At 37.0% G+C, this 27,885-nt stretch overlaps 1 protein-coding gene across 4 annotated transcripts in view; it reads left to right on the top strand.

Annotated features, from left to right (window-relative positions):
* XPO1 (exportin 1) overlaps nucleotides 1-27,885 on the top strand; it is a 75,797-nt gene that overhangs the window by 1,911 nt on the left and 46,001 nt on the right. For 3 of the 4 annotated variants that reach the window (XM_070932218.1, XM_070932219.1, XM_070932217.1), the window contains 3 exons: nucleotides 2,996-3,127; nucleotides 9,131-9,232; nucleotides 13,027-13,099. In XM_070932218.1, coding sequence (XP_070788319.1) covers nucleotides 3,002-3,127; nucleotides 9,131-9,232; nucleotides 13,027-13,099 — 301 coding nt within the window. In that variant the 5' untranslated portion in view covers nucleotides 2,996-3,001. Of the gene's footprint in view, nucleotides 1-2,086; nucleotides 2,137-2,995; nucleotides 3,128-9,130; nucleotides 9,233-13,026; nucleotides 13,100-27,885 lie in introns of those variants that run through there. The other variant, XM_070932220.1, reaches the window with a different exon arrangement.

Below are 27,885 nucleotides of genomic sequence, written 5' to 3' on the forward strand. Positions count from 1 at the left end.
ACTGGAGCAAAGCAGCAAGTGTAGGTTAGGAAACTGGAGCTGGATACTAAAACGTAAGCGGCAGAGAGAAGGGCCTGGCGGGAGATGAAAGGAGGACCTTTTCTTATAGGTAGATGAAGGACAAGGCGGGAGACTGGGACCGGATGGAGAAAAGAACGAGCGTTATCTGTGAATTATTAGGAGTGGAAGTTTCCAGAAATATTTTTTGTGTGTCTCCGTGCAGCAGTATTGAAACGTCCGCCTGGATCACGTGGGGGCCCTGTATAGAAAGCAGGGAAAGAGGAGGGAGGGGCTGCAGCGGCCCTGCTGTGCTCTTTACTGGTCTTAGGGCGGAAAAGAAAATCTGCGTGGTCCGCTCTGGGCTGAAAAACGAAATCTCTTTGGGAAAATTCTGAAAATAAACTCAACAATTTATAGCTTAGTTGTATGTCAGTAGCGTGGATGTCGCATGTGCTGCAGCGTGTCTGCTTATTGGGGAAGGGCGGCAGCCAAGGCCTAACCAATGGGTGTGTGTATAAGTGTATGTGTATGTGTATAAGTGAACGTAGCGGTCTCCCTTGGATGTATCCCATGTGCGTATGGCTTCTCTGTTTATGTTACTGGCCTATTTCTGATTAAGCCTTAAGTTCTTTAATTCGCTAATTTTTCTGTTAAGTTAATTTCTTGTTCCGAGGAAACATTGCTGAAGTGTCTCTATGGGAGGGGCAGACTGCAGTCCTTAAATACTATATTTTGGACTCCGATAAAGGTTTTTCATCTTACACAGCTTATCTGACTAGATTTTATACGAAGTACCTAATTATGAACAAATATAAAACTTCGGGAGGCCTACATTTAGTAGCAGCACACTGATAACTAAAGATGAATTGGTTGTGCTGAATTGAAGTTAATGGAATTAAGAAATGAAGTGCAGAGAGTTATTCTTAAATTGTAAATTTGCTAACCCTGAACATTGAAGGATGGTTCTCCAAATTTATTTCAAATGGTATTGTATTCTCTCTTCAAATTATTTGATGTGTACATATTACAGATAAATTAGATATACTGTTTAGAATAATTAACTTAAATTATGTCTAATTTTTAAGCTTGCAATTTTAAGAGTTTTTTCACTTTAATTACCTTTTGCAATTAGTAAATATATGCAACATTAACTTCAAAGCATCTAGATCTTACAGTGGTGAGGTATCTACTCTTGCCCTTTTGTACTGTCTATTAGAAGCAACTACATCATTTTAATGAGCTCATGTGATAAGAATGTTTACATTCCATTGATTAAGTTTATAATATGCAATCATACCATATGACTGGTTCTTATAAACCATCACTCCTTGTGATAGTGAAGTTTTTTCTTCTGTTCAGTCATACCAATTCTCTGAGACTGCCTGGATAGCCCTGCAGTTTTCTTGGCAAGCTTTTTCAGAATTGATTTGCCATTGCCTCCTACCTAAGGAAAGTAACTGGCTCAAGGCCATCCATCTAAAGTGCCTAAGGTGGGACTAAATGAAACTCATGGTCTCTCAGTTTCAAGCCTGACCACTACTACAAACTTAGTTAAGAAAATAGATTTTTCTTAAAGGAAATGTAAGCATCAGTGGAAATTGCACGTAAGTGCCCACTACAAAGTTTCTATGTGCATATAAACTACTCAAGAAAAAGTATAACAGGAATGGAAATAGTACTTGTTGAGACTTAGAACTACAGAATTAAATACCTGAGAAAAGTGTAATTAGATATGGAAAAATATGTTTAATTTTGTTTTGGACAGTGATGTGAGGAAAATTGTTTTGTCAAACCAAATAAAAGTCATTTCCAATAGCATAGAAATTCTACATCTGATATACATTTGGGGGGGGTGTACTTGGTTAAATTTTGTTCTTAATAGCAGAAGGTATATATACAATTTACCATAAGAGTACTCGGGATATTTAAAGTTCAATCCAAGAGAGGTTAGGCCTGCTAAATTCAATAGGGGTGTGTGTAGAGTGAATGAGATTGAAGCCTTGTTTTGCCAAATTAAAACAACCTCAACATAATCATTATCTGTTTAGCTATTTTTTTTTCACATTTGTATTATGGATTCCAATAGAAAATATTAATGGGACCATTTCCAAAACAATATGAACCACTGGAACATAGGTAAGGCTCAGCCACAAACATAATCCTTCCAATCTAGTATCCTGAAATCTGCTGAACTACAATTCCATCATCCTCAATCAATTATAATCAGTGACAACATTTAGTAGGCATTGTAACCCATATTTCTGGTGGACATCAGAGGAAAGCTATTAGCCATATTTAATCTGGGAACACATCCTATTTAACTTAAGTAGAACTTTTGCATAGGATAGGGTTAGTATACACATAGAGGATTCTTCCTTTAAAAGTTTGGAATGGGAATCATGGGTTTCTTAAAGGTAATATGTTAAACAGGCAACAGGTTTCCAACTGTTGATCATTTTAGTAAGCTTACAAAGAAGGCAAATACTGTAATTCCCTCTAGTTTTAAAAGTTGTTGCACTTTGATTCCACTGAAAATGAATTGCATTATTTATCAATACAAATATTTACAATAAAGATAGATTACTAAAATTCAAACTTAATTTTGGGTATAATGTTTATTGATTTATTTTGTAAGAACATAACATTGAAGAGACTTCAGTTTCCCACCTCAGTAACTGGGTCACCAGTGTATTCATGCAACATACAGTGTTCAAACAATCTGTGTTATGATTTAATCTTATGGCCTGGTTCAACAATGCCTTGAAACAAAACCTGTCCACCAATCATTCTAGTGTTTGTGCCAGCCCAGCTGCTGAGAAGAAACCCCTCTGTTATTCCATTTTAAAAATTTATAATTTGGAATTTAATTTTGGTCCTTTCAGATATTTCATAGTCATCAATTCTTTAAAATGTCATCTTTGTAAAATACCTTGCTGAATATTTGAAAATTTAAAATTATTTTTCACTTGATTTGTTGTTGTTTTTTCAATTTCAGTAATCTATGCCAGCAATTATGACAATGTTAGCAGACCATGCAGCACGGCAGCTGCTGGATTTCAACCAGAAGTTGGATATAAATCTGTTGGATAATGTGGTGAACTGCCTGTATCATGGAGAAGGAGCCCAGGTAGAGTACATGATTGGAAATTAGATATCCATTAAGGGATTTAAGTATACTCAAATCTGCAAAGGAAGAAACAAGTTGTTCTCTTTAAGAATGACCTTATAGGTTGACTTGTAATAAAAGAGACCTGAGGAAGTAGGAATATTGCAGTAATAATATACATTTTATACCAGTTTGTTTATGACTGTTCAAACTTACAACGGCACTGAAAAATGTGACTTATGACAGTTTTTCAGTTATGACCTTTGCAGCATCCCCATGATCATGTGTTCAAAATTCAGATGCTTGACAATTAGTTCATATTTATGACCATTGCTATGTCCCAAGGTCATGTGATCATTTAACAACCTGTGATGCTAAGTTACCAACTGCAGTGATTCACTTAATAACTGTGGCAAGAAAGTTCGTAAAATGAGGCAAAACTCACTTAAATGTTTCACTTAACAACAAATTGGGGCTCAATTGTGGTTTAAGTTGAGGACTACCTGTACTATAATAATAGAATCATAGAACACTTTAGAGAGAGTTTTTGTTAATATAATCCGCTGATGCCCAAGTTCAATACAGATTGCATCACAGTATTTGAACTGGAAGGCCAATAGGTTACCGTATTTTTCAGAGTATAAGACTCACCTTAGTTTTTGGGGAGGAAAATAAGAAAAAAGCTGATTGGAGGGTAAATCCATCTCCCAGAATACCCCCAATCAGCTGTTCTCAGAGGTGAATTTTAGCAACAGGGTCCTTGGTTGTGAGCTCTGTGCCTTGCTTTTTTTTTTCCCCTTTTTTTTTTCCTTTTTTTTCTGCCACTAAAACTTCTGAAACTCTGTTTTAGAAAAAACTTTTTTTTCTGCCTCTGAAAGCCTGCGAAACAGAGCTTCAGGAAAAAAGCCCCTGAAGCTCTGTTTCTGAGGCTTTTTTTCTGAAGCTCTGTTTGAGGGCTTTTTTTCTGAAGCTTCGTTTCTAATGCTTTTTTCAGCCTCCGAAACAGGTGAAATCCAGCAGGTTCTGACTGGTTCTGGAGAACTGGTAGCAGAAATTCTGAGTAGTTCGGAGAACCGGTAGTGGAAATTTTGAGTAGTTCGGAGAACCGGCAAATACCATCTCTGGCTGGCCCCAGAGTGGGGTGGGAATGGAGATTTTGTAATATCCTTCCCCAGGAGTGGAGAGGGAATGGGGATTTTGCAGTATCCTTTCCCTGGAATGGGGTGGGAATGGAGATTTTACAGTATTCTTCCCCTGCCATGCCCTCCAAGCCAAACACACGCCCACCAAGCCACACCCACAGAACTGGTAGTAAAAAAAAATTGGATTTCACCACTGCTTTGAAACCTCTGTTTGAGAAGCTGGGCGGGGCTACATTCTGAGTATAAGACGCACCCAGATTTTCATCCTCTTTGGGGGGAAAAGGTGCATCTTGTACTCTGAAAAATACGGACTTAAACCTTTGGTGATCATTCTTTTAGTATTATTGTTTGTGTGATCCAGTAGTGAATGAGACATGTTCCTGCTCGCTTACCTGGGAAGAATTTGATTCTGTAACTCCTGAGGAAATAGACATGAATTTTGGTTAGTTAACTGGCCACCTGTTAAATTTTTGTCCTTTGTTAGTGAAAGCCTCCTGGGAAGAGGTGGTTAGGTCTCTCTGGTGGTGACTTCCTCTCTGAGGGAAGTCTTGGAGGAGGCAATGATCCCTCTAATGAAATCATCACTGGACCCAATAGTCCTGAATGCCCAATTTCCAACCTTCCCTTTTGGATGAAAGTTGGCTGTGGTCCTGGAGGAAATGGATTATCTGGCCTTTCTACAATTAAGTTTCATACCAAGACATAGAATTGAAATGGCATAGATCATACTTGTTGATGATCTCTGGCATAGCTTGAAAAAGAATGGTGCAACTATCTTGGCTGTCCTGGGTCTCTCGGCTGTCTTAGATACAATTGATCATGATATTTTGAAACCAACTAATAAGATTAAGTGTTGGAGTTATTGTATTGTGGGCGTTCTCCTTTCTGTTTGGCTTGACAGGTGGGAAGAAATTAAGTCCAAAGTTCTCAATCTACAAGGTGTTCTGGATTCAACATCTATATAAGACCACTGGGTGAGGGTATCAGTTATCACAGTGTCTGGCATCATCAGTATTGATGATGCTCAATTGTATATCTTGATCCCTGGCAGACTGCATGAGGCTTTCAAGATTTTGTCAGCTTCTAGATGCAGTGGAGATCTAGATGAGGAACAGACTTGAAACCAACCCTGGCAGGACCAAGGTGTTATAGGTACCCGACCCTCAAAGATCCAGGGATTTTCCATTTCTTTTTCTGAAGGGGATTGCAGTTCCCCAGATGGAACAGATATGAAGTTCAGGAAGCTGAAATTTCAGTTTCTGCTTGAAATGCAGGGGGCAGCTGTTGATAGGAAAGCCTTTGTACAAATCTGTCTTTGTGTGCCAATTATACCTTTTACTTCTTACAATCACTTAGGCCTTGGTTACTTCTCAAGTGCACATTGCTATGCACTTTATTTGGGACTGCTCTTGGAAATTAGTTGAAGCTTCCACTGTTCCAGAGTAGGTACAAACAAATGCCACAGTATACCCATGTAACAACTCTGTTTTGTGAGTGTACTACTTTCCATTAGTTTTCCGGATGCAATTCAAAATGCTGGTTCTGAGGGCCCTTTATGTATAAAGCCTAGATATTTGAAGAATCATCTCTCTCTCTCATGGTATAAGCTCAGGCAGTCACATGCTTAGGGTACCATTCATTAAGTATCTGATGTACCCAGATAGCATTTCTTCATTGCACTATGTGCCCTTTGGAACAGTATCCACCTGGAAAGTTGAATATCCCCAGTTCTACTTTAAATAGACCTTGAAGGTCTGGCTTTTTTTTCAATCTTGGGCTAGGATGGGCAGTGAGCTATCTTTGTGATTGTTACATCTGTTCCATCAGGATGACCATTCTCCTTTTCTGTTGTTGTTTCTTTGGTTTTTAATTTGCATGCTGCCCAGGGCCAAGCAAAACATATACATTTGCTAATTGATTATTTGGCACCATTTTTCATGTTCAGGACTAATTAATTTCTCAATTAACGTTCTTTCTTTGATATTTATGATAGTGAATAGGAATGGAGGAATTAATATTTAAAAATTCATTTTGCAGTGTTCAAGTTGTAGAATAATATTCAATGTGTTAGAATTTATAAGTCCAAGAAACAATCAAAGCTTTTATATTTTGTATTTGGGACCTCTGACTCTAGATCAGTGGTTCTCAACCTTCCTAATGCCGCAACCCTTTAATACAGTTCCTCATGTTGTGGTGACCCCCAACCAGGGGTGGGTTCTAAATTTTTTTACTACCGGTTCTGTGGGCGTGGCTTATTTTGTGGGCGTGGCTTGGAGGTCATGTGACTGGGTGGGTGTGGCTAGCTGGTCATGTGACCGGGTGGCCATGGCTATGTGTATAGGGACTACTCAGAGGGCTGAAAAAAGTCATTTCTGACAGGTCCTCGCACTTTTGACTGGTCCTCACACTTATGACCATCCTCACATTTATGCCCGTGCAGCATTCTTAACAACCATGTCACTCATTTCACAACTGCTTCTCTTCACCATGGTGACAAGATAGGGCAAAAACGTAAAATGTGAGGACAGTCGTAAGTTCGAGGACTGGTCAAAAGTGCGAGGACCAGTCAAAAATAACTTTTTCAGCCCTCTGAGTAGTCCATATGCACAAAAGGATTACCCAGAGGGCTGAAAAAAGTGATTTCTGACAGGTCCTCGCACTTTTGACCGGTCTTCGCACTTATGACTGGTCATCATTTATGCCCATTGTAGCATTCTTAACAATGTGTCACTCATTTCACAACTGCTTCTCTTCACCATGGTGACAAGATAGGGCAAAAACGTAAAATGTGAGGACAGTCGTAAGTTCGAAGACTGGTCAAAAGTGCGAGGACCAGTCAGAAATAACTTTTTCAGCCCTCTGAGTAGTCCATATGCATAAAAGGATACAGCAATAGAGAGGGATGAAGGAAGGGAAGGGAAATTAGAGTAGGAGTGAGGGTAAGAGAGGGAGGAAGAGAGGAGGAGAAGGAGAAAGGAAGAGGAAGTAGGGAGGAGAAGAAGAGGGGGAGGAAGAGAAAGTAAGAAGGAAAGAAAAGAGAGAGGTGGTAGGTTTGAGGAGAAAGATTGCTGTACAATAAAAAAGATGAAAGGGAAGAAAGCCAACCCCAAACAAATATAAAGATATTAAGATAAAGAATGAATTGTTAAACTTTAAAGAATAAAAGAGAACAAATATGAATAAATAACAATAATTAGAAACACACATACAAACATACAATGTATTTTCTTTGAACAGAGTATTTGGCCGGTTCATAAATTTAAACAGTGTTTAGTCATTTCAATTAAATTTACAATTTCTATATTTCCTTTTTGCCATATTTATTCCTCACCTATTTTTGTAAAAAACCAATATTACCCTTCATTCTCATCTCTAATCTTAATCAAATTCAATTTTTCCCTTCTATTCTATATTATACCCCTTCCCATTGTCATCTATTTTTATATCCATCCTCACATTGGTTAATTATGTAATATTACAGTTGTTTAATATGAATTCAACATTTTAATATAAATATATTAGTTATATAACTACCTTTTTTGTATATTAATCAATATGAACATGAATATTCCAATTATTTCCATGCAATCTAATTTCTTACAAATCAATTAATTATATTTAGCAATAATAATAAACCAAATAATTTCCCCCATATATTCCTCCAAACCACAACTTAACCATTTCTGCTTTCAACACAATATACAATTAATAGTATCTCAATTATTACAATTCCCTAGTTAAAAAGAGTTTTTTTTCTTTTGTGTTTTAAAATCTCCTCTTTTTCCCTAAATTTCCCGTTGTTTGCACCTACCTTTTTTGGTGAGGAAAAAGAAAAGAAATCTGCCTGCCTAATTTTCCAAGTGCAAAGCCAACAGCCTGCTTTACTTTCTCTTTCGTTTTTCAGTATAGCTAGGGGAAAAAAAATCAGCACTCTGCAAGCAAGGAGCAGAGCCCTGAGCAAAACAGCTGAGAGCAAATCAGCTGGGGGTCGGGAGCCGATCTAAGCAAGGGCTAATTAGCCTATGCTGAAGCTCCGGGGGCCAATAAAATTACAAAAAAACACCGAACCATTTGTTAAATTGCTGGCTCCCCCGCCCCTCGCCCACCACTATTTATTGGCAATAAATAGTGGTGCGGAGGGGCGGGGCAAGCCAGCAATTTAACAAATGGTTCGGCTGCACCACTGGCTATAGGGCGGCCCTTTGAAGCCCCGCGGCAAGAATTTAAACAGTTTTTTTTCCTCTAGCCATCGGAGGCAGCAATAGATTGGGAGTGGGCGGGGTAAACGAACGGCCAGCGATCCAACAGAGCAGAGAGTGAGGGTGAGTGAAGGCGTGGGGGGGGGGCGAGAGAGGGCTTTGGCGACCCCTGTGAAATGGCCATTCGACCCCCAAAGGGGTCGCGACCCCCAGGTTGAGAACCGCTGCTCTAGATGTTAGGCTCTAAAGCTGGATGCTGCAAAACTTTACTTCGCTACTTACTCACATTGTAGGTTCATAGTTTGAATCTTGAGTGCATTCTGTTACATATCTATCTCACAACATGTATTGTGAGTAGATACAGTTTTGCTTTTCAAGTTACAGTCTCTGAACTATAGAGATGTTTCTTTGTCAGGAAGGGTGTTTTCAGAAGTTTATTTTTTTCAGAACTTTAATAAAGCAGTATATGTGATCAAATACTAGTTTCCCCATTTATAAGAAAATGCGGGTCTCCTGATACAACTTTTTTGCTAACTAGAGCACTGTAGAATGCATTAACTTCTATCTTAAAATCTGTGATTTTGGAACTTAATCTATTCCTTGTGTCTTGGCTATTTGAAATCTAGGTAACACTATTCTGAATTTACTTATTGGTATTAATTATTTGTGTCTTAACTTTTTAGCAAAGGATGGCACAGGAAGTCTTGACTCACTTAAAAGAACACCCTGATGCATGGACAAGAGTTGATACTATTTTGGAATTCTCTCAGAATATGAACACCAAAGTAAGTACATGATTTTTAAATTGAGTTCTTTCTTTCTTCCATTCAGACTTTGAGGAAGGTATCTCAATTTTTAGATTTAGTGTTTGTTTAATTATTATTTTTTTTGCTTGTTCCTGCAAATCTCTTTTAACTTAACCCTATACTATCACATGGTATTTCCATGAGGTTATTGGTTACTTTTTCTTGTAAAAGGCTTGAGAATTTGAGTCACATGGGATTGGTGTTAAAATTATGGTTTGAATATGAACAGATTTGAGTGTAATAACATTTATAGCTGTATCATGTTAAGATTGTGTTTGGCTTTCATTTATATTAATGAAAGCCATATGCACATAACTGAGGGCAAGTATGTTCCTCAATTTTTTTTTTTTACATTGGTATTACTCCATGTAGTTTAAAACAGGCTAGGCACCCCAGATACTTTCTTCTGTTAAATACAATTTATACTTACTTGTAATACAGTTAAGCCATATCATCAGAATAGTGGCTGGCTGTAGTGGACATTTCTCAGCCTTCTGCAGTTGTTTTTGATCTAGAAAATTTAGAGGTTTAAATATAAATTGTCAAACATGTTAAAGTGGTTGTCATATAGCTGAAGAAACATGTGCATGGCCATGTTCTTTGCGTGCACACACATATACTTTGCTATACCTTGTTCTAGATAACGTACAGCCATGCTCCAAATAGTTCCTACAGAATTTGGATGATATTTATCAAAGTCTTATTTTTTAAAAAAAGGCTTCGTAAATTTTAGGACAAGGTTAAGAACTTCCTCAAAGTACTAAATTTAAGTAACCATGTTTGCCTGTTTGCTTGCCTGGTAAACTTTGCTTTTTATACTCACAGACATTACTAATGTTTAAGTTGATTTATCAACAGTATTTTTTAAAACACAAATTTGTCTTGTGAAAAATGAGATGATTAGAGGAACAGAAAGAAAGCAACAGGTAAAGAATTCTTCAATTTACATAAATTGCAAATGATTTGGTGCTAAATTTATGCACTATGACATTTGGCTTTTATGCAGTCATTTTTTTTCTTAAAGCTGTTAACACTACCTGATATTAATCATAATGTTCCATTATGTTGATTGCTTGTAATAGGAAGAAAAGGGGTGTCTTCCTGTGCAACTGACACAGCTAGGCTTTGACGGCAGGCCTCCACAAGGTCTACCCTTTTGATTCCCTTTAACTGAATTCTGTTCATCAATTGCTTTTTTTCCTTGTTTTGGTTTCTTGGGTGGTGGGAGGGAATGGGTTGGTACATTGAATAAGTGACCCATAAAAATTTCTGCCATGGGGATCATGATACATTATTTTGTCAATCTATTTCTGTCCCATCTTTTGTAATTACGTTTTATCGTTTATTTTGAAAATGTTTTTGAGACCTGGAGAAACACAGTAGAGTATGTTTTACAGCTAGCAATTTTATATGCATAAATTTTTGTAGTTAGTCCTGAGAACTTTTTATAGCAATTGTAGGCATTGGGGGTTTTTTTATTCAAAAAAAAAAACATAGTTCTATTAATTTTTAGAACTAAGTGCAAAAACTTGCATAACAAAAGTAAAGAAAAACATGCTTGCCTATCTGTTTGCCCTGCTTTGCATATATGTAACTAATTATGCATTTGTGAAAGAGACCAGTACCATCATCCAGGCTACATGAAAATATAGTATTACAGGCTTTTCTGAATAATTTGAAATAAAGTTGCATTAAACATGTGAGCCGGGAAAATATAATGTAATTTTCTTGTAAATAAATCCTTAGTGTTAGAGTGCTTTGAGAGGATGCCTTGGCTAAGTACCCATGCTTTATATGCATAAATACTCATAACTGCTAAGCAGCTTCCATGGAATGGAGTAGTGTGATAATAGCCTTATACCTGTGCACTCTTATTGCCCCAGATGATTGGGTGAAATTTTGGGAAACAAAAGTCTATTCATGAGATATTCTAAGCATCTTTCTGTATCAGTAAGAAGAAAGCAATACTTCCTGCCATTCTGTGTCTCTAGGATCTTGCTGCAGGATGGCAATGAGGTGGCTATACTTTTGAGCTGTAAAAACTGTTCAGCTTTTTGTGTATCCCTGTGGTAGTCAATATTTGAAAACTTGTTTCTGAAACTCCTAGATCTGTAACCAGCTACCCTGATGGGTATCCTCTCCGGAGACAGAAATTATTGTTGGAAACCAGTTAGTCTTAAGAGAAGTGGAACTAATATTAAAACAAGAAAGATACTTGCACTGGTATCTACTGTACAATTTTGATTAGAGGGAATCATCGTAACAGGTGAAGTCTTGTCATGACACTCTGTTGTTCATGTCTGGTGCTTTGGCTGCTCTGGATGCTGTTATTTCATGAATGCCAGCACTGTTCTATAGAAATGTTTGTTCATTTAAGATTTAGGCCGCAGTACAAAGAAGTTGCATGCATTGTAGAATAGGAAGAAGAAATAAGAGACTTGCAAATTGCTAGAGATTTGCTTGCTGTTTCTTTGGCATCAGTTCTGATTGCCAAGAAAGCAACCTGCTGTTCAGTTTTAGATGTAGTTATGTTTTTTCTTTCTTTTTTCTAAACTGAGAGGCCTGCTAAAGAAACAGCAAGCAACAGTCCACTGCTATAGATAATGTGCCCCAACATTCATAGATAACTATAGTACTTGAGATTGCAGTTATAAATTTAAAGTGTTTTACTACCTTCTTCTGGAAGTAGAATAGCTTATTAGTTCTGAAAGAGATTAAACAATAAACTTTGAGGGTGGAAATGCAGGAAAAGCTAAAAACAAGTCTCAAAAACTTTTGCAGGAAACACAGTGTAGTTTGGGACAGTCTACATTGTGCTATTCATTTAAAATGATCTTACATGATACCTCTGGCTGAAATTAAAATTACCCTATTCTATATAGACACTAACAGTATTGAAGAACTTTTATTCTTGGCCAAATCTTGACCAGCCATCTTGTTACTGAAGCCTAATTTTGCCTTTCAGGTATTGCCTCCCATCTTCTCACTATCAGCAACTCTTTGACCCCTTTTCCTCCTCTCCTGTGCTATTTCTTTAAATATATTTTTATTTCTATGCAAGTTATAATAGAGGTCATATTGAATATTTTTATGCTGAGATAAAAGGAATAAAATGGGTTGAAGAATTTTCATTCCCTACAAATGCATTGCTTTCAAAACATGTGTTGGCAGGCTTACCTGGAAGGTAAAACAACCTCAAGGTATATATGGAAATGGTGAACTTTTGACTGAATACAAAAGTTAATATTGCAACTATAGATATGGTTGTTATAGGGGAGAGATTATTGTACCTTGAAATAAACTTGAATTGTCTTGCTGTTCTTTAAGAAACACACCAATTAATTCTTAGGAAGCACATTTTCCTGAAGGTGTTACAGGATTTAATGTTAAACCCTAGTCTTAACAATTCAAATGACAGAAAGCCCATAAACATCCAAGTTGCTAAACTTGGCTGTATATTTGGAAGCTATAAGCAGTCATTTAGGCCATGATTTTTGTTGACTGCTGATTTTCTCCCCTAAAGATAATTAATTTGGCTTCCCAAAACATTTTTTATTTGCTCCCCTCTGGTGTGATCATGACCAAACAGCAGGGCTTTAGATTAGCAAAGGAAAAATGAGGAAAATGCATGGGAAAAACTAGTAAATGGGTGATAGATTTGTTTTTGATCAACATAATCTTAATAAAGTGTGAATGATGTCAGCTCAAATGAGAATCCTGAAAGTTGTTGTTAACTCCAGTATATTCACATATTTCACTTCTCCAATTTTCAGTATTATGGCCTGCAGATCTTGGAAAATGTGATAAAAACAAGGTGGAAGATCCTTCCAAGAAACCAATGTGAAGGTAGAGACTTTTTCTGATTGATTGGTAACATAGTTCTTTAAAATGTTGATCTCATATGGCTCTTTTTTTCTAATCATTGTATAGTCTTTTCTAGTCTTGTATGATCGGTCGTATCTAACTAGCTACTCTCAATGCATTAGGTGACAGGAATCTTATCATAATCATGCCAGATTAATAATGTTAATTGGAATAAAACAGTTACTTATAAAGCTAGTGTTTATGAGTTCCAATTTGTCTAAAAAACATAAGAGTTCAAATGAGTATTGTGTGAATATTCATACCTATTACTCCCTCATTAGCTAGTTGCCATTTGTATTTGTGATAAGCAAGCTCCAGGTCTACTTGTAAAGCATGTGTGTAGTAAATAGTAATGATTGATTTCATTCTTCTTTTCTCCTTCACCTGTCCTCAGTGGAACACTTGTTTACATCATATCATCCTATATTAAGATAACTGTTTAACACTGACAAATTCATTTGTAAAAGAAATGTCAAGAATAGTTGCTTTAGAAATTACTGGTGTGCAAAAAAACGTCTTGTTTTGTTAAGCCACCATATCCCAGTGTTACTATTTAAGTTAGGGGAAAAGTAGAGTTGATATTTGCAGAATATTAGTTAAGGGGTTCTTGTTAAGCAGGAGGTTCCTATATTGGCTGATTATATTAAATGAGCTGACTTCAGTGCTATAAAAAAAACCTGCTTGCTATCTTGCATATAATATCAATTTTTGGCATTTAGTCTGGCTTCTTAATTAATTGAAGTTAGAGCAGAAGGACTGGGGCTGATATAAATATCTACATTACAGTGTTATACTAGCTCCAGCAAGCTAGTGGAAGAGATACCAGAATGAACACTGATTAGCTAATGTCCTTACATGAAAACTTAATTCAACTGCTACACTAAATAGAAAATTGAGTTTATAGTATAGACTAGGGCTGTCAAACTCCCAGCCCACGGGCTGGATGTGCTGGCCACATCCACACCCAGTTTAGTGAAGGGGGGGAAATCCCGATACGTCATGTGACGACGCCATGATGACGCAAGTTTGACACCCCTGGTACAGACTAAGGCAAGACATGTGCTGTAAACTGGAAGTGGGCTTTTTGAAACTATTTGTATGTGTTGTTCATTTACTTATGTAAATCCTTCATATGAACATAATTATTACTGAAGTGATAAATAGAAGATAGAGGACCAGTTTGGTCTGGCGGTTCTAGATACCAAGAAACTGAAAGTTCTGGGTTCGGTTTAGGCATGAAAGATAGCTGAATGACTTTGAAGGAAGGAATGCTAGATATGTTCGCTGCCTTGAATAATTTATAAAAATAAAAAAGGCAGGATGAAAACATTTTATGTTTAGAAGAAGAAGAAGACTCTTGTATATAATATAGATTATACATACTTTTTAATGCAGAGAATATCCAGCAGATGAAAGTTTGTTGTTTTGTTTGGGGACAATAAATATACCTATAATTTATATGTTCCTAGTGTGTCCAATACTAACATCACCTTCATTTAATTTAGAACTTTTAGATACATTTAAATATTTTCAAATTATATCTATTTAGCACTTGGGAAGAACTTAAACAAATGCTAAAATCTTGCACCTTGTCAGAAAAATATGGGAATATCCTTCGTTCAAAATGAAGTCTGCTGGTCAGATAGTCATGTTTCTGTATACTTGCAAATAGTATGGCTAAGGTTTGGGCAACTAAAACTACTTATCCAAAGTCCTTGTATTTTACAGAAGGAATGATAAGCCAGTGGTGCAGTCTTTATATGTAGGAAGTGTGGTTTGGAAAGTTTCCTCTCTGAAACCTGCAGAAGTTGTAGTTGATAGAGATTATATTGAAGTACAACCAGTTGAATAAATATATCAAACCACTAGGTTCCAGTGCATAACTTTAGAAGATTATATTGCTGGGATTTGAAGTGAGGTTTAAATCACTAGCGGTATTAGGATTGCTGAGAGTTCAGTCTGCATGTTCTATTATGTTTGCATTTTATTTACCAGATTGCCAAAAGATTGCTTTTAAATATCTGGTGGTAGTCCAAGGGAAATGACAAGTAAAAAGCATTAATTTTAAATTGATTGTGGACCATACCTCTCCCAACCATGTTTGTAAGAGGAAGGAGATGGGCATTGATTATATGACCACCATGTGACTTATGATTATGAGAGACCTCTACAGTCTAAACAGCAAAAGATGCTTGGTAGGAAGGAGATTTTGAGCTTTATAGGTGAGTTGGAAATATTTCAGGTGAATTAGAGACAGCAAAAGGAGATAAGGGCTTTAGGAGCCACTATCTCCTATGTCATATTTGTCTGAGTGTTGTTACAGGACTTTATTATGACCTCTATATAATAGAGTCACCTCTAGAGAAGATGGGCGACACATAAAGCTAAGAAATAAATAATAAATATAATAGCAAAGAATTACATTTTCAGTGTTTCTTTGCTGTCATAATAGTGCGTTGCACAGCGTTTTTCAGGTTTGTTCCTCTGCTTGTTTCTATGGCCAACATCCTTGAATCTGTGTTGGGTTTTGTTTCAGTGAAATATAGGCTATCCAGAACAGTTTGAGTTTGCTTTGTTAAATTATGGCAAATTCCAGCTGGTTTAATTAAACTTTCAGGGTATAACTGTAAATAATGGATTTTTTTTATTTGTACAAACTGCTGGTTGAGAGTACAGTGTTATATCTGCCATTAGCAAGTCTCATCCAAATGGTCTTTAGCATTATAAATATAATAGTAATTTATTAAACTTGTATGCTGCCCAATTCCCATTGACTCAAGGTGGCTCACAACAGCCAAGAAATTACAATAAAATCAATAAAAGATGGCAAGAGTGACAGATCCAATGGAATAAAGCAAGGAGTTTCATTCTCTTCTCCAAAGGCCTAGGTGAAGAGCCAGGGCGTCACTGCTCTTTTGAAAAATTGTGAGGGCAATTTGGGTTTTGGGGGAACCTCACTCCAGAGGACAGACACTGTTATAGAGATGTGTTTCCAAGCTCCTTTGACAAAGGACTCCAGAGCATGCAAACTTTGTATGCTTGAAGTGGTTGGGTGGATACTATGATTATATGGTTCTTTTATATTTGTTATACAACATTATTGTCCATTGCGTGACAATTTTCGTTTGCTAAAAATTGACCATGCTTCCTTGAGTTTTCTATATTAACAGTCTAAAACTAGGGCTACAGATTCAAAGGTAAAAAACTGATTTGGAGTGCATGAGTGTGAGCACATAACATCTTTCTGCAGCTCCTTAAACCAAATGCATTTTACACTTGTGATATAATTGCAAGAAAATACATGCTTCATTTAAGGAATGATAGACAAGTGTTGTATATGCAGGTGATCTTAAATGCCTTTTTGCACCTGAATTCAGAACCTTGTAGAATTTTGTGGACAAAATTAGGGTAAGAAATAACGTTTAATATAATAATTAAATAAAAGATAGGGATTACTAGGCTTGGCAGAACAATTAACTCTGCAGGGCAGTTAAGTGTACATAATTTTGTAGACTCTTCTAGGAAGTTGATACCTATTTTTGTTATCCACAAAGCAAAGTTAGATGTTTCAAGTTTTGATACCGTGTTTCCCCAAAAATAAGACCCTGTCTTATATTTTTTTGAATCCTGAAATAAGCGCTTGGCCTTATTGCCATGCGCTCAAAAGCCCAGTTGGGCTTATTATCAGGGGATGTCTTATTTTGGGGAAAACAGGGTATTAAGCTTTAAAATTCCAGTTTCAGAATTTTATATGAAATTAAGATAGTATCTGCAGTAAGTGCAATAAACATCAATACTTGTTTCCCCTCTGATTTCTTTTATTGCTTTAGAGTGTTGGGTTCTGTTTGCAACATCATTTAACTTCTAAAATGTCTTAGTTACAGAAATGCATAACATTAATAAATTCTTCCTTTTTCGTATCCTCATAAAGTCATTCTGTCTAGGTATCTTCTGCCAAAAAAGGCAATGTTGCAGATGTACTCATTTTTGTTCTGCTAATCAAATTACACATTTTTAATATGTAATTGAGGAAATTAAGATAGCTAAACCCTATGTTTGTGGTAAGAATATTAACCATATAGAATATCCATTTAGGTACTTTTAATGCATATGGTTTTATATTGGAAAAAAGCAGAAATTTCATATCAGCTTCACTAATCCTCATTAACATACCTAACTACAGGTAGTCCTCAATTTACAACAGTTCATTTAGTGACTGTTCAAAATTACAACAGCTCTGAAAAAAGTGACAACTGTTTTTCACATTTATGACAGTTATAGCATCACAATGGTCACATAATCAAAATGCAAATGCTTGGCAACTGGTTCGTATTTGCGACTGTTGCAGTGTCCTGGGGTTACGTGATCAGCTTTTGCGACCTGATAAGCAAAATCAATGGGGAGTCCAGATTCACTTAACTAACTTAATAAATGCAATGATTCACTTAACTGTGGCAAGAAAAGTCGTAAAATGGGGCAAACTCACTTAACAAATGTTTCACTTAGCAACATAAATTTTGGGTTCAATTGTGGTCATAACTCAAGAACTACCTGCATTACAATAATGGCTAACTGTTAAACAGATGGGGGGGGGGGTATTTCCAGTGGCTAGGTTTCTTGCTTATTTGTGACAAAATATGTTTCACTAAAATGCTTTTCTTACTTCAAAGGGATTTTTTAAGTTTCACTTCACAATGTACTTAGTGTATGTCTAAGTATATTTTTGACATTTCTATCTCTTTATGTGTTAGAATTGGAACAATAAAATAGATGTAACTTAAAGCAGTATTTTTACTATCTGGTTGTCTTTAGCAATTATTAATTTGTACTTTGGGAAAGGATAATCATTAAGTTCCAAATTTCAGTGATTTACCAATGTAATGTCCTTTGGATTAATTGTACTGCCAAAGTCCAACTTCTAGATTTTTCTTGGTAAATAAAGTATTTCCATAGTATCATTTAAAACAAAATTTTGCTTTATGTATGAAATCATTTCTATAAGAAACTATGAATAAACAAAACAAATTTAGTATTTGGTGAGAAAATCTGTTATCTTGGTATATATCTTGATCTTGACTGAATTCTTTATTAATGGGCATCTGTGTGTATATGTGTCCAAATATATTTTCTACAATTAAAGCTAAATTTCATGAAATTCATGATTTTTGTTTTAAAAGAGTTCAGGTAGAAGAATGTGTGTAGATGATATCCACTTTTGTTGGCCATATACTAACTAGCAATATGGGTTTCACCCTATATTTATTTATCTTATCATTCATCTCAAGTAATGACTATATAATACTAAAACTCGTGTCATGATCTTTATCCTGGGGTGCATCTCAGGGCAACAGTTTTTGAACCAAATTGCCTCAAATAGGTGAATTTACAGAATGCATCCAAAATCTGGGAACTCTGACTCTAGAGCAGGCCTGTCAAAACTGGTGGCCTGGCCCGCGAAGGCCATGGTCACCCCAGTTTTGCAAAGGCAAAAAAACCATTGCGATATGTCACAATCCAGCCTGCGACCCGATTGGATTTGACATCCCTGCTCTAGAAGGAATGAATTTGAGGAAGTTGTGGCTGCTTCAGTGACTGCCTGCTGCTTTTGATGTGTGATTTTCATTTTCAACATTCTATGAATTTCCCAGCCAGTCTCGCAATCCCTTGCTCCAGGGGTGGGTTCTACTTACCTTTACTATCGGTTCACAATGGGACCGCGTGCGCTCTTCTGCATATGCACAGAAGCGTTCTGATGATGTCAGGGTTGGTGGGCGGAGCCTCCTGCCGGTTTTACTACCAGTTCTATAGAACCAGTGCGAACCGGGGGCAACCATCACTGCCTTGCTCCCTCCCTTAACCAGCATCAGCCACTTACTACCTTATGGAAAGTGGGGAGGAAGAGGGAGGGAGGAACCTCAAACACACATACCTTCTTCTCAGCCCATACACTATCCCTGTGTACTGCCCTGACTTGTGCTGCTCCAAGCCACACGTCTTCCCATGTGCCTTCCCTAATCTATGCAGCATCTCTTGCACCTTTCTCCTAAGCACCTTTCCTGACCCATAGTGCCCCCACAGATCTTGCCCAACCATGCAACACTTCTTGGGCTCCCTTTCTCCCCATGGGTCATCCTTGATCTGCCTGTGACATTTCTCACATACCCTTGCCATCTTTTTAACCCATACCACATGCCCTGTGCAACTTGCACAATACCTCTCATACATTCCCAGGCATCCTTAATGGTACGCTACCTACTGTGCACCCTCTACAACCCATGGGACATTTATGAAACACACCCACATACCCTTCCCAATGCAGACAGTGCCTCTTATGCACCTGACATACCATTCCTGATACCCATCCCCTTGTTGTAGCCACTTAGCTTCCAGCTGGCCTTAAACATGCAACTGCTGGCTTCCCCACTGACTTTCTCCTGCAAGCTTTCTAGAAGCAAAGTAAATGGGGAAACTGACAGGAGTTCGAGGGAGGGAGATTATGACACGAAAGGAAAAGGAAGAGAAGGAAGATTTCTGATTTCCACCAGTTTCCCTCAAGGAAGCTCACTGTTTTGTTGCCCACTTGTGCTCATTTTGTCTCTCTCTTTAGGTAAGAAAATGATCTCTGAAATGATGACCCAATAGGACAGGGGTTGTCTAGAATAATTAATAATTATATAATTAAGAGATTTATTATGTAAGATCTCTGATTATACACACATTTTAAATTATAAAATTACATTATTTTGTATCTCTCTCTCTCTCTCTCTCTCACACACACACACACACACACACATATCCTGTTTTCCCCAAAATAAAACATCCCCTGATAATAAGCCCAATCGGGCTTTTAAGTGCATGGCAATAAGGCCAAGCGCTTATTTCAGGGTTCAAAAAAATATAAGACGGTCTTATTTTCAGGGAAACATGGTATATAATATAATAAATACAATAAATATGTATATTCATGATTTTTAAATGAGGCATGGCAAAAAAAGGTTTTAAAGTGAATTGTTTTTATTGTATTATAATATAATATACAGTAATACAATACAATAAAAACAATTCACTTTAAAACTTTTTTTTGTCATGTCTCATTTAAAAATCATGAATTAGCCTCCCTAAATAAATTACAAATCTATACTAAAAAATAAACTAGCTAGGCAATTTTACCACATATTAGAAATCCTGCAGATTTCTGATAAATATTAGCTTACACATTTAGGTGTATATGCAATAATTGAAAAGTTATTGGAGATGTTATTATGAACATCTACTGAACCACTGCTCCTGCTTTTCTGTGCATCTTGCAAGATCTGAGTAATAATACAGGTAGTTCTCGACTTACGACCATAATTGAATCCAGAATTATGGTTGTAAGTTGTGGTTGCTAAGCGGTTCACCACATGACCTTGTCGGTTTTTCTGACCTTTTTTGCAGTGATTGTAAAATAGACCCATTTTCCCCAATGGGTGTTTTTTTCCCCAGAAACCAAAAGTGCTGGAAACTGGGAAAAATCACTCAAAATGGTGGTTATGTGACCATGGGATGTGGCTGTAAATGCAAGCAACTTGCCAACTGCCCAAAATGCAATCACATGACTGCAATTTTAAAAGGAAGTCATAATTAGCTCTCAGGAGGTCTGCCATAACTTCAAATGGTTGCTAAGTGAAGTCTACCTATAAATAGGAGCAGTGAAACAGGCACACAGGTATATTCTTGGTTATAGTAAATTTTAGTTTATAGTTTTCTCACAGAAATGGATTTGCTCCCTGATTTGAAAGGTCCTACATCTGTAAACATATAAAATTTCAATTTCAATTTATTTATTGTCGGTGCACAACATATGTACAATGAGATTGGTTGAGCTCCCTCAGTGCACCCCCCCAACACAATACAACTCACAGTGAAGACAGAAAATCCCTAACCCAATAAATCATATTAACAAAACACCCAGTCCTATTGCCCTAGTGTGCAAATGTGCCCTTTCTTCTATCCAGTAGGGTTAAATAGCATGTATAAAGTTAAATTTGTGAGAGATGGTTAGCATATATAGAAATAGTTCATTGTTCTGTTGATTTAACGTGCCGGACCTGCGCACGTTTCGCCGTGCTCTCAAAACTTTTCTATTTCAGCAAGCTGGCCTGGCCTAACTCCCCTCTTTTAAATTCTTAAATTTTAAATTTTTTAATTTGTGATTTTATAAATTGGGTGTTTTAATCTGTGTTTCGGCCGAAATATTTAATAATTTTAAGGGATTTTTAATATTTGTATTGTCTGTATTTTATCTTGGCTGTTCACCGCCCTGAGTCCTTCGGGAGTAGGGCGGTATAGAAATTTGATTAATAAATAAATAAATAAATAAATAAAATCAATTCCATTTGCGAAGCACTTTTTTTTTTTTAATCTAGTGCTAATTTGCCTTTTTGGCAATCTGATTTGCTGCTTCTCATATAATATTCTTGCTTATTGAATTCTGGAGTTGATAGATATGCAGGCAGAGGTTTTTTTTTTATTATTTTTTAAATAATAATCTGTTCCAATAAAGGAGAATATTTGTAGCTCAGGGTTGAAATGAGGGGTCCTTGGTGTTCTCTGAGCTTGCTTGTTTTCTTACAGATGTTTTATTATCCAAACTTACTAGCACTGATGTGTTAACTTGTTTGGGTAATGAAACATCTACAAGAAAACTCAGAGAACACCAAGGACCCCTAATAATCTGTTCCTTGATTCCATGGTGTTTCATTCACACTACCCTTTGGAGGGAAAGAATGGTGGCTAACAAGTTGAAGATGAACATGCATATTGTGTGCAGCAGGGTAATTGAGTATATTTTTCATTGTTAAATGAATATACTGTAAAAATATATGATTGACCAAAATAATTGTTCTACTTAAGGCCCTTCTGATATGCTGTGATTTATTTATCTAATAACATGTGATGTAGAGAGAAGTAAATTAATACCACTATTTAGACAGAACTCCTTCCATTCATATGGTGATTGTGGAAACGTATCACTTCATATAATACATAAACGGGGGCTTTAAATTAATGTGTTTTAAGGGACTTATTACAGTTTTATTTAACATTTGTACTAAATTTACACAATCTTATTTTATGATATGCACTAATGTACAACAGACTTATTTTGATCATTAAGGTCTATTACCTCAATATTCTCTTTAGGTTTTTTTTTTCTTAGAATCTTTCTCTATTATCTTATATTGTTGATATAACAACATAACTAAATGGGAGGCAGTCTATTAGTTCAAAGAAGCATGTGGTAATATAGATGCTACATGAATTATAACAGAATATTAAAATAGATGACTATATTCCTTGAAAATCAAGTATTTAGCCTTCACAACTAGAAATGTCTGTTAGCACAACATGCTTATCCAGATTCATGTTTTGAATTTGTACTGTTCTTGATATTAAATTAGCTATATGAAACAGGTTTATAAAGCACTCTTAAGTTAAAACATAGTTTTCTAGTTTGTGTATATTGTGCACATATAACCTCTTCTTTGCTTTGAGTTTTCCCAGACTATATCTTTCCAACAGCAAAAACTAAATAGAATCCCCCTTCACTTTTGTCAATTTTGTTATGTTGCAGGCTGATTCTACAGTTGTTGAAATTCCTTTTTTCCTCATTAATCTACACTCAGTACCCCATAATGACAAAAGTGAAAACAGAAGTTTAAAAATGTCTGTAAATTTATATTTTTTTAAAAAACTGAAATATCACATTGGCGTAAGTATTCAGACCCTTTGCAACATGTGCCTCCCATTTCTCTTGATTGTTGCTGACATGTTTCTAAACCTTGATTGGAATCAACCTGTGGTAAATTAAATTGATTGGACATGATTTGGAAAGACACACACCTCTCTATAAAAGGCCTTACAGCTGACAATGCATACTGTAGCAGAGCAAAAGCCATGAGGTCAAAGGAACTGCCTGCAGAGTTCAGAGACAGGATTTATTTATTTTATTTTATTTTATTTATTTTATTGGATTTATATACCGCCCTACTCCCGAAGGACTCAGGGCGGTGAACAGCCAAAAGATAAAACACACAAACTACAAAATTTAAAAGACAATATAAAAACCCATTAGATAATTTGGCCCAAAACAAATTAAAATACCCCTAATATTTTAAAACAAATTTACAATTTAAAAGGGAAGTTAGGCCAGGCCAGACTGCTGAAATAAAAAGGTCTTGAGGGCACAGCGGAAGGTGCGTAAATCCGGGATCGTCCGTATCTCCGGGGGGAGCTCATTCCAGATGGCAGGTGCCCCCACAGAGAAGGCTTTCCCCCTGGGGGCCACCAGTCGACACTGTTTGGCCGATGGCACCCTGAGGAGCCCCTCCCTGTGAGCGTACTGGCCGGTGAGAGGCTACTGGTGGCAGAAGGCGGTCCCGTAAGTAACCAGGTCCTAAGCCATGGAGCGCTCTAAAGGTGGTAACCAAAACCTTGAAGCGCACCCAGAAGACCACCCGGAGCCAGTGCAGCTCGCACAGGAGAGGTGTTACATGGGATCGCCACGTCGCTCCCATAACCACCCACACGGGCGCACTCTGAACCAGTTGGAGCCTCCGGGTGCTCCTCAAGGGGAGCCCCATGTAGAGAGCATTACAGTAGTCCAGGCGGGAAGTGACGAGGGCATGAGTGACTGTGCGTAAGGAGTCCCGATCCAGAAAGGGACGCAACTGCGAATCAGGCGGACCTGCTAAAAAGTCCTCCCGGCCACAGCTATCAAATGCTCTTCTAAAGACAGCTGTGAATTCAGGAGGACACCCAAGTTGCGAGCCCTCTCCGTGGGAGCCAATGACTCGCCCCCAATAGTCAGTGATGGCACCAACTGACTATATCGGGACGCCGGAAACCACAGCCACTCAGTCTTGGATGGGTTGAGCCTGAGTCTGTTTCTCCCCATCCAGATCCACACGGCCTCCAGGCACCGGGACATCACTTCAAGGGCATCATTGGGGTGGTCCAGGGTGGAGATGTACAGCTGAGTATCATCAGCGTACTGATGGTACTTCACCCCAAAACCACGGATGATCTCACCCAGTGGCTTCACATAAATGTTGAACAGAAGGGGCGAGAGGACCGATCCTTGTGGCACCCCACATATAAGGCCTCGGGATCGACCTCTGCTCCCCTGCCAACACAGACTGCGACCGGTCGGAGAGAAAGGAGGAGAACCACCGCAACACAGTGCCCCCCACCCCCAACTCTTCCAACCAGTGCAGCATGATACCATGGCCGATGGTATCAAAAGCTGCTGAGAGGTCTAATAGGACCAGGACAGAGGAACAACCCCTGTCCCGAGCCCTCCAGAGATCATCAACCAACGCGAGGATTATTGCAAGACACAGATCTGGGGAAGACTACAATAAAATTTCTGCAGTACTGAAGGTTCCTAAGAGCACAGTAGCCTCCATAATTCTCAAATGGAAGAAGTTTGGCACAACCCGGACTCTTCCAAGAGCTGGTGGTCCGGTCAAACAGAGCAATCGGGAGAAGCAAGTAAGTGAGATGACCAAGAACCCGATGGTCACTCTGATTGAGCTCCAGAGATCCTGTGTGGAGATGGGACAGACATCCAAAAGTACAACCATCACTGCAATATTCCATTGATTTGGACTTTATGGCAGAGTGACTAGACGGAAGCCTCTCCTCAGTGAGAACTCACTTGGAGAACACATGAGAACTCACTTGGAGTTTGCAAAAAAAAAAGGCACCTAAAGGATTCTCAGGAATCTGTGAGGAACAATAATCTCTGGTCCAATGAAACCAAGATTGAATTGTTTGGCCTCAATTCTAAACATTATGTCTGGAAGAAACCAGGCACCGTTCATCACCTGTCCAATACCATCCCAACAGTGAAGCGTGGTGGCAGCATCATGCTATGGGGCTGTTTTTCAGAGCATGGATTGGGAGACTGATCAGCATTGAGAGAAAGCTGAATGGAGCAAAGTACAGGAATGTCCTCAATGAAAACCTGTTCCACAGAACTCAGGACCTCAGACTGGGCCGAAGGTTCACTTTCCAACATGACAACGATCCTAAGCACACAGCCAAGACAACACAGGAGTGGCTTAAGGATAGCTCTGTGAATGTCCTAGAGTGGCCCAGCCAGAGGCCTGACTTGAACCCTCGAACATCTGTGAAGGGAACCTGAAAATGGCTGCCTACTGATTGTCGCCATCCAACCTGACTGAGCTTGAGAGGATTTGCAAGGAAAAATAGCAGAAAATCCCCTAATCCAGGTGTATAAAGCTTGTTGCATCATACCCAAAGAGGCTGTAATTGATGCCAACAAAGTACTGAGTGAAGGGTCTGAATACTTATGCCAATGTAATATTTCAGGTTTTTTTTCTTTTTAATAAATGTATAGACATTTCTAAAATTTTGTTTTCACTTTGTCATTATGGGGTACTTATAGATTAATGAGAAAATGAATTTCAACAACTGTAGAATCAGGCTACAGCATAACAAAATTGATAAAAGTGAATGGGGTCTGAATACTTTCTGAATGCACTATAAGACTTCTAGACTCAAGATTAAATTGTAATATATAATTCTATAAAAATAATAGGTTAGCTATGAGATCTCTCTAGTCTTTAGAATAGAAAAAATATGGTAATGTGTAACATGCTTTTAATGAAACATCAATGGCTGTAAAGAGTTAGAATGGATTTTTAAATCACTAGCAAAAGTACATTGAAATCAAAATGAAAGCAATATCTTAAAGAATTTCTTAGGACTAATTATAAACTATATAAAAGCAGAGATAAGTTGTAAAACTTAGAAGCTGTTTAGTAGAAAGCTGAACAACACTGATACTAGAATGTATAGTAATTATAGCAATTATGCTGTATATTGTAGCTGAGCAGTTAGATTGTAATGATAAAAGATGCTCTGAGATGAGGAATATAATCACTATTCCTATTTTTAAAATGTAGAGTATATATTTCATGAATTAATTATGAACTGCATAACATGTGGAGTCTTCCATATTATCCTTTTTGTTTTGCCAAACATCTTAATTGAATAGAACCTACTGCTATCATTAAGGTGAGATTGTGAAAATGCCTTTTTCCCATCTTCTTTCTGGACCATGGATATTTTTCAATTTTAGACCACATCCTGATCGCCTTTGTTATAACTGTCTCGTTTGGTTGAGGTTTAATTAGTTACATCAGTGGTTCTTAACCTGTGGGTCGCAACCCCTTTGGGGGTCAAACAACTCTTTCACAGGGGTTGCCTAACACCATCAGAAAACACATATTTTCAATGGTTTTAGGAATAATTTTATGGTTGGGGGTCACCACAACATGAGGAACTGTATTAAAGGATCGCGGCATTAGGAAGGTTGAGAATCGCTGAGTTACATGATCCCTTAGATTCCATTATTTCTTAGATATCAATGTCAGTGATTTTGTGGAGGCATTTGGCAGGAATTCTTGTAAAAAACATTTTAGCGCTCTAGGTTATTCTTGTGGAATTTCAGTCTTAAATATTCTGAGATTACTTGTAATTTTTGGCAACTTTATGGTACATTACTAAAATTGAATTAATAATAAAAAGATTAGCAAATTGCTTCTGATACAGAATTTGAGAAAATATTGCTTATATTCCTTTATAAATGACTTGTCCCATTTATTTCTGCTTTGTGCTTTTTGTTCTTCAATTATAGTCATACCATAATATACCTTTGGGGCTCTTTAATGAGAGTTAATCCATAGCTTTTACAGATTCCTACTGGAAAAAATTCTCTACTCATGAAACAGTTGGTGAAGCTGGGTTTCCCCTGGCCAAGTTCATGGTGGTAGTTCAACAAGATTCCTTTGGTCAAAATTCTGAGCATCAAACTGCAATTGGTGCCTTTATCAAGTTTCCTCAATCTTTAGCAAAAGAAGTTTACACAATTTCTATAATTTTAAACAAATTAATTATCCAGTCATTCATTCAAAAATACTTATTATTAAACAAGATTATAAACATACCTAGTTTATTATAAAATAAACCTAGTCTTGACCAAAATTTTAGCATCTTCATCATTTTTCAAAATACACTCTGTTAGTAATTTTTACATTTCTTTCATCTCTGTGTATTGTGGTGCATCACTGAAGTAATCCCAAGAGAAAATGATTATTTTCTCTATATTCTGTTCATCATAGCAAAATATCATAATCTCAATTAAATATCTTTACATTCTTAAACCTCACTTTTTAAACCCAATTAATACCAATAATCAAAATTAATATTCTGCTCAAATGTTTACTACCTCAACAAAATAATCATTATTCATAAACCTCTGCCAAGATTTACTTCCTCATTTATTTCGGGAGGGGGGTATGTGCCCCATCTCATTGTAAAACATTTCTGATACGAAAATCAACAACCCTTTGGGATAAATTGTAGTTCAAACCTCAGTCTCTGGAAATTTAAGGTCACATATTCTCATTTAACCTTTGCCTGGTTTATATCTGGTAAAACTGAAACCTTTCTTTTTCTCAAATTTCAATAAATATTTCTTTTAAAACAATTATATTTCGGTTTTTAGCTTTTAATACTAAATCAACGCTCACAAGAAATTTCTTCCTGTATTTTTTTTCTTTCAATAAAAACAGAGGACTTAAAACATAAGTATTTATAGAATGCCCTTCTTTATCTTTAATTTCTATTTTATATTTTATTTGTTTACAATCCACATTAATTATATCAAACTTTGCTAGTAAGGATTATAACAATATTTT

This window comes from Pituophis catenifer, unplaced genomic scaffold, assembly GCF_029215685.1.
Source record: "Pituophis catenifer annectens isolate HBS135680 unplaced genomic scaffold, rPitCat1.0.hap2 SCAF_1, whole genome shotgun sequence".
NCBI lineage: Eukaryota > Metazoa > Chordata > Lepidosauria > Squamata > Colubridae > Pituophis > Pituophis catenifer.